Source organism: Malus sylvestris, chromosome 13, assembly GCF_916048215.2.
Source record: "Malus sylvestris chromosome 13, drMalSylv7.2, whole genome shotgun sequence".
NCBI classification, from domain to species: domain Eukaryota; kingdom Viridiplantae; phylum Streptophyta; class Magnoliopsida; order Rosales; family Rosaceae; genus Malus; species Malus sylvestris.
Genome location: NC_062272.1, coordinates 37381364 through 37401491, shown reverse-complemented (window position 1 = coordinate 37401491; position 20128 = coordinate 37381364). Strand labels below are relative to the sequence as shown.

General features: G+C 38.1%; 1 protein-coding gene across 2 annotated transcripts; it reads right to left on the bottom strand.

Moving 5' to 3' along the window:
- Nucleotides 1–402: 402 nt before the first annotated feature.
- LOC126596425 (histone-lysine N-methyltransferase ATX2-like) lies at nt 403–19514 on the bottom strand. 2 transcript variants are annotated; one of them, XM_050263012.1, is made up of 25 exons: nt 18651–19514; nt 18486–18537; nt 18289–18363; nt 17938–18157; nt 16960–17083; nt 16739–16843; nt 15944–16149; nt 12665–12757; nt 12437–12534; nt 10005–10181; nt 9081–9224; nt 8799–8846; nt 8498–8615; nt 8350–8415; nt 8210–8271; nt 7932–7988; nt 6711–6779; nt 6342–6540; nt 5016–5291; nt 4611–4672; nt 4462–4539; nt 3529–3624; nt 1463–1566; nt 1238–1385; nt 403–792 (listed from the first exon to the last, which is right to left on the bottom strand). In XM_050263012.1, exons 1-24 carry the CDS (start codon nt 19244–19246, stop codon nt 1244–1246), a joined length of 3267 nt encoding a protein of 1088 aa, XP_050118969.1. In that variant the 5' UTR covers nt 19247–19514; the 3' UTR covers nt 403–792; nt 1238–1243. The 2 variants fall into 2 exon arrangements, with proteins under 2 accessions (XP_050118969.1, XP_050118970.1); XM_050263013.1 differs by having other exon boundaries at nt 18475–18537; nt 18651–18799.
- Nucleotides 19515–20128: the final 614 nt, after the last annotated feature.

Below are 20128 nucleotides of genomic sequence, written 5' to 3'. Positions count from 1 at the left end.
ATGAGGTCAGACAAAGGCTTTAAGCAGACTAGTGCCAAGCACAGAGGTGCAGCCTATAAACCCCCGCGAATTAGTGTTTCAAAGCGGACTTTGTTTTAAAGTTCGTAAGCGAATCAATGACAATGCTCATGCTATTGACATGCATGCCCGATTATATGAGGATCTCCAATACTTCCAATGTTGCCAACTCATTTGAATTCAACGACTACGAGGGTATTTATCCAGATCATGATTCGAGGTCGAAATCTTCTGAAGTGGAAAGTACTAATATAGAACAGACGGTCGAGTAGATTTGACGTTCGAACTCCGTTTTGGATGCACAATACCTTTCCGTTGCAAGCTCACTGCTTTTCCATGACATGATAAATTTTAGCCATCCGAGATCATTTATACCCCAAAAACTAAGATCCCTGAACTTCCCCAGGACTGAGTTTAAGTTTATTAAGCCTTTCGGCTTCTATTGTAATACACATTCAAGAATTAATCAAATTACACCTTTCAGATTTCCAAAACAATGTTCTTCTGGGGTTTACGTTTGTATCCTTGTTAGCTTGTACCGCATCAGCTATGGATCTCTCAATGACGTCTTCAAATTTACATGCCCGAACCAAGAGGAGGATCAGCTTGAGAAAAAACGGGTAGCTGAATCGCATGGTTTTTTGTCAAGTAAAAACAAGAGAACGGGGGACTCCACAAGCCATCTGCCTTGAGAGATAAAAAGGTATAGCAGATTGTTGGGAGAAATCCGCACCTCCGGATCTCAACTGAACACATTTTACAACAAGACAATTTCTGCACAAACAAAAATTGAGGGAACGATCAGCACAAGGAAAACAATTATCAATGCAAATCAGTCGTGATAATTGACAGTGGAGAAAAATACACAGTGAGAAACAGCGAGCAGATACCAAAATATTGAAACTTATCGTGTTTATTTAGTTGTGTACCAAGAAACACAATTTCAATTAACTTTACAGCAACCCTACTTCCAATTTTATTACACATGGGCGGGTATGCCTGAAAACAAAATTGTGTGAAAACTGAAACTAAACAGACTTCCCTACCTGATTAATGGTCCGTTGCGGGAACCTAAGTTAACCAAAGAGAACCTAAAAGACTGATGCCTTCCGCGCTGACCCTTATATTTCATAATGTACTTGTGCAATATTTTAGAAAGTGCACTACTGGTTACCTATCTTACTATTCACCTTAGTCAACACACTTACAATTCACCTACCTTATATCATTCTCCACTCCAATCTATTAACTCGCTGCGAGGGGCACAAAGCTTGCTTGCTCGCTCTTTGGATTCAACATCATTAACCACCCCCCGACATCTTGGGAAACCACAACAACATGCCAGTTGTTCATCTATTGAAAAGAATCTGCGATAATAAGAAGAACGTTAGCCCATGAAATGAAATAATAAGAAAAATTGCATACAACAAGAATCGAGGATAACCTATAGTCATATGTAAGTTCTTCCCATCGTTTAATGTCTCTCTTTGCAAATATAATTATATGCTCATCATTATTAACACTAATGACTCTTGAGTAGCAATTTGGCTGCACACAACAAAGGTAAAGGTGTGTAAGTACAAGGTTAAATAAACAAATAAAAAGCTTGTGCAGAAGCCATCCAATTTAAACTCAGTAATTGCAAAAGTGTACACAATTTAAAAATATAAATTTTATGATTTCCACCATATCTGAAATGGCAACAAACCATTGTGTAAAATGTTATACAAGGTTACTTGAGAACAAACACCTCTCCCTTGATGAAATTTTGTTTCCGAAAGAATCAATAGGAAAAGGAAAATTTCTCATCACTAAATTCTTTCATTAACTCATTATGTATCAAAGAGAGGCATCATTCTCCCATAATTTCTTATGTTTACGCATTAGCTTGTTTATTAAATGAAAACGATATCAAATCAATCTACATTTTGACTCCCAGAATCTTGTGATGCATTACTTTGTGAGAAGCCTAAAGGGATGTCTACTTATCATGAATGAAAAAGTGCATGTTGAACGTAGCTATGTCATACCCAATGTCCGGAATGCCGATAATATCGGTGATATTTTGCCGATATTATCGGTTTTTCACATTACCGATATTTTAATAGGTCTCCAACGGGTTTTCGTCAAAATATCGCGATATTATCGATATTAGCGATAATATCGCCGAGGCTCCGTCGTCGTAGCTGCCAAGATTTGCGCCCCTCTCTGCAATCCACGCTCAGACCCATCAAAATGAGCAATCTCTTTTCTCCAGAGGTGGCCGGAATATGGGTTGGGTGTCCTTGGGGTCATCGGGGTTCCTCTGCGCGTCGCCGTGCTTCCCAGAGACGGAGGAAAGGGAGGGAGAGTTCAGGAGGGTGGTGGAGATACTGAGCTGGCATCGGGGTGGACGAATTTGGGTGTGCCTGGGTGTGGGTGCGATCGAGGAAATGGAGTCCTCTGCGCGTCGCCGTGCTTCCCAAAGATGGAGGAGAGGGAGGGAGAGTTCAGGAGGGTGGTGGAGATGCTGCACTGGCATCGGGGTGGACGAATTTGGGTGTGCCTGGGTGTGGGTGCGATCGGGGAAATGGAGTGAGAGAATGAGAGTTCGAGAGAGAGATAGAGTTGAGAACTGAGAGAGAGTGAGGGGTCCGAGAGAGACTCGGGAAAAGAGAGAGAGAGATAGGGTGAGGGTTAGTGGGCTGCCACGTGGCAGCGTGACGGAGAGTGAGAATCAAGATGAAGGGTCCAAATTAGATTAGGATAAAGGACTCAATTGCACAATTTATATAATTTCAGGGAAAGAGTGAATATAAATTAATCTGGGGTCCAGATTAGATTAGGATAAATGACTCAATTTCAGGGAAAGAGTGAAAATATATAATTTAAGGGAAAGAGTGAAAAATTTGAACCTCAAAGAGTGAAAAATTTGCCAGCTCGCTATATAATCAACTTAAACCAGTTAAATCCATCATGCAATGCATTTCCTTCCAATTTTTTGTGATAAACTAATAGATAATTGACTAAATAAACATCCTGCAAAGTTTCAATAAAAATTTCCAAGTTTTTCTTACAATTTCCGTGGTTTCTATATTATTTTTATCGATATCGATAATATCCCGATATTTCCATCGATATTCCGTGTTTTTGGACTTCCAATATTTCCGATATCATCGATATTTAATACCTTGGTCATACCTGAACAACCATGTATGATTCTCATTCATGACTTCTCCCATTCCAAATAAGTAAACATGCCCTGAGTTTCTAGAGGGAGGAAAAGAGACTTGTTGCTAGGTTGATGTGCTGTGCTGACAATATTTTTATGGGTTTTAAGTTTTGAGACAAGTAGGAGATTTTTGAGTGCGGAGGTGGGGATGGGCATGTATTTACGGGAGAGTTTGATTCTGGGCATCCTTGTGAAGTTCAGTTTCTACTGGATTATGTTCAGGATAAAGACAATTCAAGATGACAAATACTTCACAAAAGTAAAACTAAATAAGTAGATAAGGGTTGGATAATACGCACTTCACAAGAGTGATTAATTAGGTGAGCAATGCTTCCAGCTCTTGTGGCATCAATGACTCGTTCATCATCAATCCGGAACATATAAGTCCCAGCCCCCTGCATGGGAAACGGTAAGGCTTTAGAGCGCCATTTCTTTCTCATTTCATACTCAAGCATCAACAAATGTAAAAGTTTCTAAACGGGAGATAAATATGAAGTACTACAGAACCTTACAAATACTAGAAAATCCAAAACTTGAGTAACAAACATACCCCTAATAGATACGCCTGATTGTTTCAATTCTCCATAAATTTGGACAAGATTTTAATGAATATTCCTATAGCTTAAGTGGGCAATAACAAAATTCAACAATTTTGAGGAAACCCCCAAAGTTGGGATGCAACCCTAAGAATTATGTGCAAACCTAAAAAATTTTGTTGAGCATGATGGAATCTAAAATAGTAGGTCCCTGAGCGCATGATTAGTGGACTTCAATTTAGGAGAGGATGCACCTAGCTAAGCTGCTTTTCCATGCAAATAGAATTAAAAATTACATGGCTAAAGGAATTCTTCAATCTTGAGAGACAATAGCTCACCTCTTTCACTAAACCTTGGGGAGTTTATGGAAGTTCTAACCCTAAACAAAGTATGAGTCTATTAATACCGCTAGCGCTTTACAACTAAGGCTCACATTGGTTGGACATTTTAATAGTTTACACTTGCAGGTTACAGATCACATTGGTTTGACACTTTTACTGGTTTACACTTGGAGACCTGCACGCTCAAGGGAAGACGGCAACATTGACTTCCATCTAGCCTAGATTGCCTAGTAATTATCCATGAACAATTTTGATATCTATTCTGACGTGATTTGTCATGCAACATAAAATGCATGCAAAAATAATAAAGCCTAAGTTCCAATTAGCACAGCAATGACTTTAGTACATAACTTACCACCAATGAATTATATATGAAGTGCTCCCTCCTGTCAGCTACAGGAGGTCTAACAAGTTCGCCCGTGTATTCAATCACCTACAAGAGATATGATCAGTATTCAAAGTATTCTTTTACAGGTTCAAAATATACTAAGAAAATTACTTTACCATGTCCCCTGCTCTATGTGGGTGCTTTGCAAAGATACCAAAACCATGAATTCCCGATTTTCCTGTAGTTAAAAGAAAAGAAGTTCCGAAAGACGAACTCAGAATAACAATTAAAATATAACACTAAATGATGTGATATTTTTAAAATTATATATGCATTTACTATTTATGCTCAAAGTGTTACAACGTGCTCCCTGAAAGACCTAGGTATCTACTAGTAGCTTCGAAGTAGCAGCACAATATTGTTACCAAAATAAATTACAAATCTAAAGAAACAGGTTGGAGATTGGTGAAGATAACCAATCTGAACATAAATAGGAGAAGCTGTTATTTACATACAACATTCTTAAATGTTTCTTCAATGAAATCTCGGATAACCATATGAGTAAGAAAATTATATCTTACCAAATGCTAGTCTTTTTCGAAAGGTGTCCCTCATGTATTTATACTTCTCAGCCATAGAAAGTATGTCATTAGGAGCATCAAGCCGGGAGGCTTTCAGCCTCTGAAGGCTAGAACAGAACTTAGAGCCATTCGGAAGCTGTGAATTACTTGACAATTGGTGTTGGCTGTAACCACCTACTAAGTAAGGCTGGTTCTCGACAAACAAACGCTTTAAGGATGCAGCAGCTATGGCTTCAGGCTCTTTTCTCCCTCTTCTACAAAAGTAGTTGTATGGTTCTGCCCAAGGGTTGGATTGAGAGATTGCAACAAAAAATTAATGAATTTCAAAATAATAAATTCAACAAACTGAGTATCTATATCAATGATTCAATGATAGTTGCTTATGCACAAAATCGGTTGGACTTTGGATCAACTTAGATCCAACCGTAAATCACACAAAAGCACAAGAACACAAGGATATATCAGGGTTTACCCTGAGTAGAGGCTACATCCATGTTGGTGTAGATCTAGTTTCGCTGTGTAAATGTGGGTTACAATGTAAATAGAGGCTTGTTGTTGCCTTTAAAAGAGTAGAGAGGCTAGGGTTTTTACTCTAGAGTCTAGAGCGAGGGTGAGGGATCCCTTTTATACGACAAGGGTTTCCCTCCCCTTATACATAGTCCATGGGCTAAATCATGAGGCCCAAATATGGTACAACAATAGTGCATACACTATAGGAGCATTCATAAAATAAGATCGCAAACACTACCGAATCTCATTAATTAAACAGGACAGATAAACAGGCACTCGATTGTTTATTATCCTACAGCATATGACACTGGACTCGATGTTTAATAAAGACTAGTTACATAAAAGATCAGTAGAAAATATGGAATTAAGTATCGATCTCGTAAAGCATTTAATCATCTTTCAGTATGATCTGGAATAAAGAAGTAAAGCGATGGTGGCAGCAAAGGCCAAATGAGTAAATGAGTGAGAGATGATGAGGGATGGTGAGATATGTAGGAAGTCATACAGACAATAGAGTCAAGTTCGTTTAGAACATGATACAAAACACGAACAAGCAGATTAAATCATAATCAACTTTGACTCTTTCAATAAATAACGGGTGGCAACCTCAAATATGGATCACACACTATGTCGTAGAAATAAAAAATAAATAAACAATTATGGCCACAGCTCATGGCTTCATAGTACATTATGATTATAACATCATATCTGTCAAGTGTGCCAAAAGCGACGCAGAAATGTAAACAAACTTGTGAGGTAATTTGCAGTAGGATTATCAAATTTCATCTAAAGTAGACTGATTATACATTTACATACCCGTACGAGCACATCCAGATGGATTTGTTGGTGGAGTGTATTCTGAGCACTGGCGCCCAGTTCGACCAATACAGTTATCAGCAGCTGAACGGTCATTTGTTGCCTGCCTATGCTTCTTGCAGAAGGAAAGAAGACGAATGCACTGCTCTACTTCATCATCGTCTACAGATAGTAGATGTAGTCTGTCCTCATCCTCAAGCTTTGTAGTTATAATAATAGAATAAAAATAAATAGGAACAAATTAAGAACTACTTGAGGAAAAAATTCCATTGAAAAAATTCAGTAATGCATCCAGCAAATTACTGAAAAAAATAAAGAGTAACAAAAAACCAATAATGTCAAGTAAAAATGAGAAGAAAAAAAAACTACCTCAACACAAAGACCAGCAGCTCGCGCGCAAAGTGGGTGATATGCCACACAACAGGTATGGTTTGAACACTGGAAGGGACAAAATTCAGATGGTTATTATCAATGAATTTTGACTTTATACAGTTAAGAAGGAAAAATTAATCGGGGAAGATACAAAGATGCATGTAATATATATATATAGGAAGGTAGATATATCCAGTGTATTAAAAGCGTGAGGCGTGGGCGAGGGATCCGAGGGATAGCCTGGCCTAGGCATGAGGCGAAGCCTCACTGGACCTAAATTTTTTAATATATACACTAAGCGTACACATATATTATATTAAAAAAAAAATTATTAACCAATAATCACCCTAAGCACACACATATATTATACATATATATGCACGCAGACAACACACATCCATTATATAAAAATTAAAAATCAGAAAAAAAAAGGCAGAGAGACAATAGTGCAAGGAAGAGGTATGAGGCAGTTAAAACCCTACCCAAAATTTGGGTTTGGGAGTTAAAAAAAAAAAAAGCCCTGAGGCGCGCCTTCCGCCGCCTAGGTGGCTCCGGCGAAGCCCTACGCCCACTCCCTCAAAATAGAGGCGAAAACCCTCAAGCCTAGCCTCAGAGGGCGCCTAGGCACGCCCTGAGGCAAGCCTTTTAAAACATTGGATATATCATAGAAAATAAGTAAAGAGCATATGAAAGCCAACCAATTTCTAAATAGATGCTACAATTATGTACGGCACAAAAAGAATACAAATTTAAGCTTTACACATGATATTCTAAAATGGATTAAAAGTATATTTTTCTCCTCTAAGACAGACTAACCCTTTTTTCCAAGAAATGCAACACTGAATAAAGAAGATTGGTTACTAGCATACGAAGATTCTAGAAATGCAACACATGATATTCTAAAATGGATTAAAAGTATATTTTTCTCCTCTGGAGCATTTATTATGTTAATTATTTCACTTGGACCAGGTACCCTTTTTTCTTCAAAAACGTAATAAATAAAGCAGATTGATGACCAAAATATAAGTAAAATATTCTAGAAATCCCTCAATATGAATCATTCATTCAGTGAATTTCCAAAAAGACGAAAAAACATTCAAAGTGTTTCTTCCCCGCAGGTTGCAACAAAATATTCAGCCAGTTTGACATCACGATACATGTTATAAATTCAACAAATTGACCAGCAGTTTATTGTTATAGGAATATAAATGAACTTACTTGAATGCAGGCTCCATACGAAACGCCACAGATACTACATAATAGCTTCCAACGGTCCTGTTACAAAACAGAAGATTAGTGGAGGCAGGAATACCTTGACAGTATGGTTTTTTGCCATTTTGATCCCAAACGACCAAAAGTATATGAGATCACTGCCACACAAATCCTCACAAGATAAACATAAAAAAGGTGACACACGTCAAAGAAAATGGGGGAGGGGCGAACAAAAGGAGGCAGCCATAGTGGTGTGGAAACATATAATGTGAACAAGGAAATACCTTATTGATTCTACTAAGCCCATCAATTGGCTCCATTCTCTTAACATCAGATAGGCAGGTTTCTGAAACATTTTCAGACCATTAATAGAAAAATAAATACATATTCAATGAAAAAAAATGGAAACTGTATTTTCATGAACCTGGTATCCATATGGCACAAGCTAGATGAGCCCAGCGCCCGTCAGTTGTAGGCTTCATTGCACCCCCTGGACGAAAATCAGTTCAATAATTTAATGATGTGAAATCCATGGCGTTACAAAGTTCAAAGATTTAATGAATTATAAGTACCTATTACAGGACAAAGGCAGCAAGGTGGTAGAGGTTTAGGAGCCCCAGGCCGACATAAGTTGCATAACCATAGTACCCCACCAACAGGTTCCAATTCCCCATAGCATCTTGCATGGACCTGCAAAACATTACTACTGATCAAAAAAAGGAACATACCAGGAAACACACGACAAAGTAGAGAATGAAGCGCTTCAAATAGCCTTGAAAAGAAATTTGGTTGAATATGACAAAATCTATCTTGAATTTCATAGTTTAACCACCATTAACAGTACTGCGATCCCCACTACCAAAAGACCCTTACCATCATTCTGCATTTGTCACACTGCAGGAACAGGTTGTTTTCATACTCCTATAAACAAAACACCAATTAGCAAACCAATAGGGAAAAGAGTTTAAACGAACTCCCACTTAAAAATAAAACACAGCAACTAGCGGAAAAGACAGAGAAACAATATATATGTAGTAAATCTTTTAAAGAAACAAGATAAAATAAATACAGCAAACCAACAGACAACTATTATGCAGAACAGCAGAAAAAAGAATGTCAGTTATAAAATGATGTGGAAAAGCTTTTGGAGATTACCTCATCCATGTGGCAAACACTGCATTTATCAAGGTCCTTCCAGTCCACACGAACAGGTCTGTAACCAACAGGAACATCTCGATATCTCCTAGAGGCTAACTTGCACTTGGGTAATTTTGAAGAAAGCCTGGATTTTGATAACCTCTGCCAAAACCCCAAATGTTTATATTAGGCAAGAAATCAAGGAATAAGGGCAGAAGCAGAAAAAGCTGTGTAGCATCTTAAAATGGAATGGGATTCAACAATTTACAACATGTATCCAAAACAACTATTAGTCAAGAACCATTAACTAAGCAACAGAAAAGATTCCACATTTTCAACAGATAAGTCGTACCCAGTGCACAAGGCTCCCGCTTTACGCAGGGTCTGGAAGAGGTGAATGTCGGCTAGCCTTACCCCCATTTATGGAGAGGCTGCTCCCAAGTCTCGAACCCGAGACCTACCGCTCATGGGCGAAGGCACTTGCCATCGCACCAAGTGCGACCTCTATTTTCAACAGATAAGTATATTGCAAAAATGATATAATAAAGAAGAATATTGATCTGAAATTACATGTGTGCGCACAAATGCATCTATACAAGCAAACATATGCATATACAATTTATAATATATCTACATGGTTGACATGGCATTTATTCTATATCCAACCCAAGAGTACAGTAGTTCGGCCAGATTCCCAATCCTTACTTTGATACTACTCATTAGAGAGGTGCAGTACTAAACAGTTGAACATGCTTAAAAATTAAAAGTTATAACAATCGTTATTACAAAAATAAAATAAATTCTTAATCTTGATGGAACAAATAAATAAAACTAGGCATCAAAGCCCAAGAAAAAAATGAAAAATAAAAGGATCACATTTTATTCACAAATATAACGGTAGTAGAAACTTAGTAGTGCTAATGCACAACTCAGCTTAGATACCTGAATAAGTTTAGCAACTTCCGGTATAGAGAAACCAAACATATGAGAACCAGATTTATAGGTCCCTTCTAATCTGCCGTCAGCATTGCCATTAGAACCATCAAATGAAGTGTTTCGTGCTTTCCTTATCCTTTTGTATATTTTATTCCAGCAAGCTGATGGTGTAGATCCTTTGAACTGGAAGAGATGAGCAGAAGGGAAAATAAATAACACAACAACATCGGCAGATATTTATTCCAGATACTTCTTTGTGCAACATACACCTGTACTCAACTAAGGAATCACAAAATAGAAGATGAAACATATAACAAGACAACGTCCTTTTATTACGTACTACCTAGGCAGTGCACCATAATTAGAAAGAGAGCATACACTGCTGTCATTGCAAGTGGATATGTATTCTGAATTGTAAAGAAATATGTATTCGGGATTGTAATTGTAGACCACATTTAGGGGATTTAAAGTTTAAACTAAGCAATGATAAGTTACTTAACCGTTGATCAGATGCCTAACAGGTTTAGCAAGGACAAGTTAATTAACAGTTGATCAAATGCGTAACGAGTTTATGTACATTACGAATAAAACATAAGTGCATTTACTATATAATTCAAGAAGATTATCAGCAAGAAAACCCTCGTGGAAGTAAGAGGTATCAGCCCTGGTTTGGTACTGGGGTGCTTTTGAAAAAAGTGGGTATCAAAAAAAGCTGGGAGCCTTTTTACGTTTGGTAAACATTCAACTTTAGCTTTTTCTCACAATTTTGCGTGAAAAAAAGCCAAAAACACATAGCTGCAAAACCCAGCTTTGAAAAACCGGCTTTTTTTGCTTGCCCAGCTTCTACGCAAACCGATTTCGCAAGAGGCGCTAAGGCCTTTAATGAAATTTTCCAATACCCAAAATGGTTTTTAGCAATTAAATAAATTATACATTATACCCGTCAACTTCATCGCCAACCTCGCGAGTGAAGATGAAGGGCCACGTGGGTTGGACCCAGAAGGAGCTGAGGACATGCTGAAAGCTCCAAAACGACGCCGGTGAGTGGAAGACGACCAAGTGGTGGTAGTTGTGGGCAATAACATGAAGGGAACTCTCCCACGACTTCTCCCAAATCTCCGTCGAGAGAGCAGGGATTGTGTTCGAGGGATTGCGATTGGTGTTGCTGCGGTGGTGGTCTTCGATAAGGGAGTGGAATTTGTCGGTGACCCAGCCTTCCTTAGGATATGGCAGAGAGAGACGAGAGAGAAGGATGAGAGAAGGAGTGGATGGTGGAAAAGGAAAGAAAATACAGGTTTTGCAAAAGAGGAGAACCAAACCTTAGAAAAGAAGATAGAATAAAAAATTATGATTCCATAATAAAAGAAAAGATAAAGAGTAATAGTTGTATAGTAAATAGATATTATAAATGTTGGATTATGATTTCTTGTTAAACATTGGATTATGATTTATTGTTAAACGTTAGATTATATGTTTAAGATAAATTTTATAAATATTTTTCTTTTAAAAATAAAGTATATTTAGTAATTCACCTTTATTTGTTAAGAAAATTAAATTAATGGCGCATCTAGTATTATACCTTTTTTGGCCATTTCACACAGTCACAGCTGTTTTACATAAAAGTTTACCAAACACTATAATACTGCTTTACTTTTTTGTTTTCAAAAGCACTTTTACAAAAAAATTTACCAAACACTCTGCTGCTTATTCTCACAGCACAGCAGAAGCAGTTTTTTTTCAAAGCACAACAATACCAAACCAGCCCTAAGTACAGCTTAATAGGTGGTGAAGCTATACACAAATAATTACACATCGGGAAAAGAAGTACACGGACAAGATCCACATAAACATAAAATGATTGAGGACAGTTGGTTATTCACTTCCCAAACAATAGATGAAACTAACCACCTAGATTGATTTTAGATTTTGAGAAATGTAAGATCCAATATTCAGTATCAAAGTGATCCAGGAACTGAGCCTTTTTGGAAGACAAGAAGGCAAGAAGCAACAATTTCTAATTCAGAGTCATCAACCTATCCGGTAAAGTTGTTACTCTGAGCTAGGCCCAAAAGAAAGTGCGGAGAAGAATAAAAAGCACAAATGAAAAACCTTCAAGGGAAACAGTGGTAATCCATGGGCGCAAATTTCCAATCCCAAATACCACCCAACAATCTGTCTATGCTAAAATGGGATTACCAGATGGCACACGAGTCATCAACTCCGGTAAAGTTGTTGCTCTGAGCTATACACAGCATATATTATACATGCAATCGAGTCCTACTCAGACGTCTGAGATATCAAAAGTGATTAATAACATATGAATCAATAAGAAAATAAGTAAATTATTGAGGTACAAACTGATAACCTGGTGAAGGAACTTAAAGAGACAATCACATACTATCAAATGCACTCAAAATTGTAACTGGAGAAAGCCTAACCTGCTCTCCTGTATCAATTGTCACTTTGAACAGAGGTCGAATATTTGATTCGGTATCTCTCAACACCTCCATCTTATATAAGGCAAGTACACTTGGATCTGATCCAAAAATTTATCAGAAGCAAGATTGTTACAAGAGTAATATCATTGCAATAAAGTTGGCCTTAACATAAATAAAAAGAATAACTTTAGTATGAAAAGGCTGTCTATATAAAAGAGAGAGTCCCACCTGTAATTGAAGTAAATTTCCTCAAGGCAGTATAACCTTCAGGCCAAATGTATTTCTCATCCTGAAAACATTCTGAGTCCCTGACAATCTTTCCTGCAAGAAAATTCAATATGGTGGTGAGTAGAGTGGAAGCCTCAAGAACCAACTGGATATACTTTCTTATAGATAGTGCTGAGTAGAATGGAAGTCTCAAGAACCAATTGGGAAATATTTCTTTCTTATACATAGGAAACAGAAACTTTTAATAAGATATAAAAGGTACAAGAAAAGTGGAGTCCACAACTGAGAAGCCTGTATATTACAGAACACCTGCTCTTCAAACAGAACAAATAACAGGAAAAAAAAAAAAAAAAGATAACTCTCTAGGCTTTGATGCAGTAGATTCCCGCAAAGAAGACTAAAACAAACTCCACCCTATAAACAGCCCAGCTCCTCAATGGAAACGTCCTTGAAACACTCCTATTCTCTATGATTTCCATCAAAGAATAACTTGACATCACTAGCAGATGATCCAACCTTTCAGCATCCTTCCTACACATGACACACCAGTAGGGAGAAATAGAATGAAGGACGCCTTAAGAACATGTACAATTATTACTTTTCCCAAGAGTGATTAGCCAAGCCAACACCCATACATTAGTAGATACTTCAGTTTTCCATATGACAAGGGAGGGAATGAAATTAGGTAGAGTAAGATATCCAAAAGGTACCAGGAAACGGACTTGCACGAAAAATCCCTGATGACTCAAGCCTCCAAATTCTCTTATCAACTCTATTTGGGACCAGCAAGACCGTTTCAAGGTCTGACAGTCAAGACTGGAGCACTCTCATTCATGTTCATTAAAATATCTTAGAAACCCAAGATCCCAACTAAGAGGGAACGAAGACAAATTTACACCTTACAAAATATCAATGAAAATCTATAGAGATGAGGATAAAGAATAAGACCACCCCAAATCTATTCCCAAAACTGCAGAGTGATGCAAAAGACAGAAACACCTTAGAAATATCTGTCCATGGACACTAACTAGAGCCTCTAGCCGCAATCTCTGGAGCCCATCCATTATCATTCACCCCACACTTCCTATTACACCACACCAAAGGGAAGTCAATTCTGCTTTGAATCTCCAACAGCCACTTTCCAACCAAAGCTACATTCCTCTACTAGATTTCCTACCCATAACATTCTTTATCCTTCACTCAAGGATAAATTCAAATCAGGACAAAGAAGGTTTAATATTTTACAATTCTATATACAGAAGTTAACAATGTCATAATTAATAAAATACCAGAAATTAATTGGATATAATTCATTATACAGAAGTCAATAATTATTTTTTTTTGAGAAGAAACAATTTTATTAAAGAATAGTGAAAAACACAGACGTGGATAAGAAGTCCACCAACAAATTAGAAAGGAAAATCCCAATAGGATTTGGCTACAGTAGCCAATTCTAGACCTAGCTCACTTATCTGCTGCTAACAAATCCCACAGTATTTAAGATAGAGAACAATTATTAAACTCTTTAGTAACCGAAGCCCAAAAAGATGCCCAATATTTTACTCTCCCCCAAAGTACTTCTGCCCCCACTCCAGTATAGTCTTCAAAAATCCTTCTGTTGCATTCCAGCCATATATTCCAAAAAATTGCCGATACCAGGCAACCCCACAAAGCTTTGGATTTTTTCCCTTTTCCAAGTGCCTTAAAATTGGTGCTTAGTAGCTCAAAACACCCTTTAGGAATGACCCAACTTACTTTAACCTCCTGAAACAGTTTCCACCATAGTTGGATCGAGTAGGAGCAATGAAGAAAGATGTGATTTACACTCTCCTCCTTAGCTTTACATAAACTACACCAATGTGGGGATAAACACATCAGAGGGTTTCTCCTTTGAATTTTGTCGCAAGTGTTGAGACTCCCAGTGGCCACAAGCCATACAAGTATTTTAACCTTCGGAGGAGCTTTTGATTTCCAAATCTGAGAGTAGGGTGGATAATAGTGCACAATCCCATTGTTGCTCAGTAATGAACGATAGGATTTGCATGTGAACAAACCTGAAGCTTCTAGGTTCCACCTTCTGTTATCCATTTTTTATGGAGACAAGCGAACCACTTCCACTTTCTGTAATAAGCTGGCCGCCTCTTCTATCTCCATCTCATTCAGATTTCTCCTAAAATCAAAGTTCCAACTCAAGGAACTTGACGAAGCTTCCACAAAGCTAGAGATGTTATGATTATGCTTCCTCGATAATAAGAATAATCTGGGGAATTGCTCCTTCAGCGGTCCCCCTGCTAACCACCACCCATCCTCCCAAAACCTCACCCTCTCTCCATTGCCCACCTCAAACTTGCAACATCTAAGAAACTGATGAGCACCACTCGAAATGTCTTTCCATGGGCTACAACTTGAAACCCTCCTTGGAGGAAGTGCATTCCATCCATTAACTTGTAGCCCATACTTGCTTCTTATCACCTTGTGCCATAGGGAATGAGACTCCCTTGGTAATCTCCACAACCACTTAGCCAATAGTGCTTCATTCTGATTCCTCAAATTCCCCACCCCTAGACCTCCTTCCTCCTTGTTTTTAGTAACTAACTCCCATTTGACCAAATGGGTTTTCTTACCTTCCTCCACGCCTTCCCAGAGAAACCCTTTCATTAATTTTTCTAGACGTCTTCTTACCCCGCCAGGAATTTTGAACAATGACATATAGTAAATCGGCAAGCTTCCCAAGACTGATTGAATTAGAGTTAATCTACCTCCTCTGGATAGGAAAGCCTTCTTCCAACTAGAAGTCAATAATTAATAAACTACCAGTTATTGAATAATTTCTATGAACTACCAGATCTTAAAGAATAATTTTATAGAAACTATTGAAATTAATCCATAATTTCTTGTCTGAATATCTCTAAATCAATTAAATGCTAAAAACAGAAAAGAAAAAAATGTTGGCAATCAGGATGGGGCAACCTTTTCTCATCATTGTTTTTCCTCATGAAGTGGAGCCTACAAAATGGAAAATAACATTCCCTCTCCCAATCCCCCTCCCCCAGGGCTCAGCATGGATTGAACCCAATACCTTCCCTTTGATGGGGGGAAGGTACAAATCTGGCTACAAAACTAGTAGCAGTTCCTCACAAAGTTGGGATTCAGAAAATCTAGTTTGAAGAATGAAAATGCGTTCAACAATTATAACATCAAAATGTGGACAATGCATGGGAACCATCCAAATTATATTATATAATGTCATCAAAGAAGTACAAGAGTATAAAGAATTACCTAGGTTTATTATCTGCAAATCTCCGATCACAAATGGAGAAGTTCCAAGGTAATCCAGTGTTCTCGGAATCCCTGCATCATCAAAACATCCTTCATCAGAATCTGCACTCACTTCATCCTCTCCACTTATACTTTCACATTCATCAATGTTAATTCCATTTTGCAGCCGTAGCATTCTTCTTGGAAGCTTTTGTTCATTGAGATACCTGATGAAAACAAAAGATTACCCAGTTATGCAATAACTAAAAGGTCTACATATTGCACTGAGAAAGAAATATAATCAGGTTAAACCCTGTATCATACAAATGATTGGAAGAATTTGAATGGGTATAAACTACAAACACAAGAAGTTACATAAATATAAGAAAAAAACTCAATGCAGTCATTACCACTTAAAGCTATGTAGGGTGATGGATGCACATACTAAAAAATTACTCATTTAAATCTCATAGCCTCCAAGTCTAAAAGCATGCATGATAATGTCTCAAACACATAATTGTTTTGTGCATAAATATTAATTAGAGTGAGTACACAGAGTCCTATCAAAACTTGCCTCCTAGCCTATTAGGTCATTATATACTTGCACAACATATTCAAAGTGTGTAGAGATAGGGTCAAAACTACAATAATCTCAAGATGCCCAATTTGGGATGGATGCGTGATTAACAAATGCGAACAATTTAAGCAGGTTATATTAACAAATGAGAACAATTGCATGATTATAAATTGATTAAATTTATGAGTTTAGCAACATGAAGAAATTAAAACGTATTGTAAAAAATTACATAAGATTACATTTTTGCTTCTTCCAAGCTTTTCATGAATCCAGGCTTCTTGCACTTCAAATGGAAAGAAGAAAGAAGTCCTTTGAGAAATGAGATTGCTTGTTTCACTTTAATCCTGTATAGATAACAACAGTAAAAAACAATGTCATGTTAAAAATGGAAAATTCAGGTATAATATGCAATTAAGTGCACAAAATATACATAAAAGTTCCTTAGATGTCAAAGAATTACCTTGCAAAGTCATGGGTACCAAAAAACTGCACTGGAACTGATATTCCTTCAAAAATTTTGCTTAAGCCTTTACGATCACCAATAAGGGATTCATCCACCACAATTGCTGGCCACATAGCATAACCTGCACGACAGCAGTTGATAGAAGCTTGTGTGAAATCCAATAATTGAAATCACCAGTTGGTCTGAGCTCAAAGGAATAAAAAATAGATGCACAACAGTGGAAGAAACTCACAACACATGTAACTGAATATTTGTATCTATGATTCAAAAAACCTATTGTTTTTATATTAAGTCAGACAACAGTCAGGGAAGACGAAATGATCTAATAGCCATAGTTTTACGCTTTCACTCAAAAACAAAGCAATAGAAATTAGATTATGCAGATAATTGGATACATCACTGTTAACAATTCCGACCTAGTTTTGAGTTCAATCAATGGGATATGATATTTATTTCATGATTCTGATTTTGATGAACACCGTTGACTCTTTCCTTTCTTTCTTTTCAATAAAAGTTTGTGTTCTTATCCACAAAAACAAATATATATTAAGAAAACGCAGGGATAATTAACATTAACTCTACAGTGGTTAACATCAGAAGGCAAGGAACCACTCAGGCCTAACACAATCAGAGCCCCAATGCTGCTCCTAAATCAAAAACAAACATAGAGCATGTTCAGTCGGGCCAAAGATCACTTAACTCCTGTTTTCGTCCACTGAACCTTACATTAATTGGAAATTAGAAAACATAATCTTAAGAAAAAACTGGTACCTACTATCTACAGAGGAGCCTCTGATTCATCTAGGACAAACCATCTGATTTGTGTAGGCGCCTGAAAGGCCCAAGAAACAATTTTTTTCCAATGCAAGGGGATTACCTTGTGATTTGTTATCATATATGACCATCCTCTCCCTCAAGCCATAAGAAATATAATAACAAGTTAGAACAAAATCAAAAGAGTAGATAATCACACACCAGTAAGCTTGGCCCATATGATATCCCCAGGCTCTAGTTCTTGGCAGTCATCCAAACTCGCAGCCAACACAACCATTTCATTATAATCATAGACATCACTGTTTGTACTCTTTGGACTGCAACTCAAACTCAAACTTTCCATTTCTTCTCGAGAGATATAAAATTTGATTCTCTCGCTTGATAGAAGCAAATCCTCCTCATCAGCATCTTCATATTCAATCTACATTGCAAAATCCATAAGTTATGGCTCAAACAAGTTTTCATGCTTTAACTTTCGCAAATTGTCTCGGGCGCTCTGAACATAAAAATGATTAAACAAAACCGGATGGGACGAATATGATAGAGCAATACATGATGTCTATGAGTGTCAGAGTTGTAACCCACAATGCGACCCGAATACCAATCAGCATCCAATGGCCAATAGACCTGTACTCAACAAAGCAAACGTTCAGAATTTTGCGACAAGCACAGCAATGCTATGCTCCTCACATACTCAAATAAAGATCAAAACTATTACAATTGTCAAAAAGAGCTTACAGAGAGCTTGCCTTGCATTCTAATCCAATAAAAGTTTTGGGATCGACATCTTTGAAACTCAACCTGTCGAAAATCAACCCTTAACACTCTCCCAATAATCATTCAAACATATAAGAGAAACCCTTTCGACCAAATAACAAAAAGATAAATAATTGGAACCCTAAACTAACACATACCCGACCCATTTCTTCACAGAAGGCGAATCCGAAAGAATTTTCTCGCAGTTAGAAGAAGAATTCCGCTTGTTGAGGCCCAATTTCTCTCCTTTTTTACTGCCATCAAGTTTCGGATTGCTACGAGAATCCCTCAACCGAGGACCCTCCAAATTAGACAGAATACTAGAATCAACCCCCAGTTTGAGTAACTCGTTAAAGCCGAGGTTCCTCTTCTTCTTGGTCTCTGAAATCCTCTCGAATTCACCATCGACATCATCAACCGCCTCAATCTTCACCGCCGCCGGCTCATTCCGGGCAAGCAAAGCATCGAAGAAGGAGGAGCAATGGCGAGGCCGCTTGACCCGGCGGGAGTAGACATTGACAAGTGAGGGTTTGGGAGAGGGCTTCTGAAGATTCTGATCGCCGGCATCGCCATCGTCGAAGTCGTCGAGCTTGCGAGCTTTGACCTTCTTGGACATGACGTTGGAGGACCCGCTGGCGCTGACGCAAGGAGAGGTGGCGGAATAGACGTGGTTCAGAGATAGGTAGCGGAGGGGGGTGGAGGCGTGGATGTCGGTTGAGGCGTCGTCGTTTTGGTGCAGGAGGGGAACTGCCATGGAGAGAGCGAAGAGGGGGGGGCTTTCTCGCTTTTGCTCTCTCTAAATCTCTCTGGGGGGTTTGTGGGTTTGGGTGGATTAGGGTTGTTGGGGATTTTAGGAAAGAAGAGGGAGGGATCTGACAGGTGTCTCAGCAGTTTTTGGGAGGGAGGGTTTTGCTCCCAACTATCAGTTTCCCGCCTGCAGTAAGAGGAGAGATACAGAGAGATGGAACTAACTTCTGAAACTCGTGTTAAAACGATGTACGGAATCCTTTGGATAAATTTCCAAGAGCTTCTCCAAAGATATGTCAAGTTTAACATGTCAAATAGAATTTAATAGCTTACGTGGCAATTTGACATATTCATCAAATATGTGTTCCAACCATGGTACAAAATATATCATCGATAATATCAGTGATATATCGGCGATATTAACGGTTTTTATGAGAACCGATAATTTTTAACTATCCAAATGGTTTTCGTGATAATATCGCGATATTTTCGAAATTATCGATAATATCGGAACTGGGCTACTCGGAGAAGAACGCCGGAGCTTCTACAGCTCCAGCCGACTGTAAAACAGGACCCTAGACTCCGATCTAGGAATGAAAATGAAATATAAGACGAGATGAACGTTTTTATATATTCTGTTTGCCGTGAAACGGTCGGAGGTGTTCGGAAAGTTCGTCGACATCCACGGCCTCGCCGAAGATGGGTGTGCCTATTCCCGAGCCGATTTCGTCCCAAAAACCTTGCAAAAACACGATTTTGAACTTAAATTTCACATATAAGGTTCAATCTAGAACAGAAAGAGGCAAACCCAAAGCTTACCTAACTAGAGAAATTCAAGAAACTTGCCGGAGTTCCTCCGTTCGCCGAGTTGCAGAGACGAGAAGGAGAG

What these genes read in the sequence shown, in the direction of transcription:
- LOC126596425 (XM_050263012.1), bottom strand. Translation starts at nt 19,246, where the DNA reads ATGGCAGTTCCCCTCCTGCACCAAAACGACGACGCCTCAACCGACATC. An exon ending in CTGCCTTTGTCCTGTAATAG is followed by an intron (nt 8,416 to 8,497) that starts GTACTTATAATT and finishes ATTTTCGTCCAG; the next exon opens with GGGGTGCAATGAAGCCTACA. An exon ending in CTGCTGGTCTTTGTGTTGAG is followed by an intron (nt 6,541 to 6,710) that starts GTAGTTTTTTTT and finishes ATAACTACAAAG; the next exon opens with CTTGAGGATGAGGACAGACT.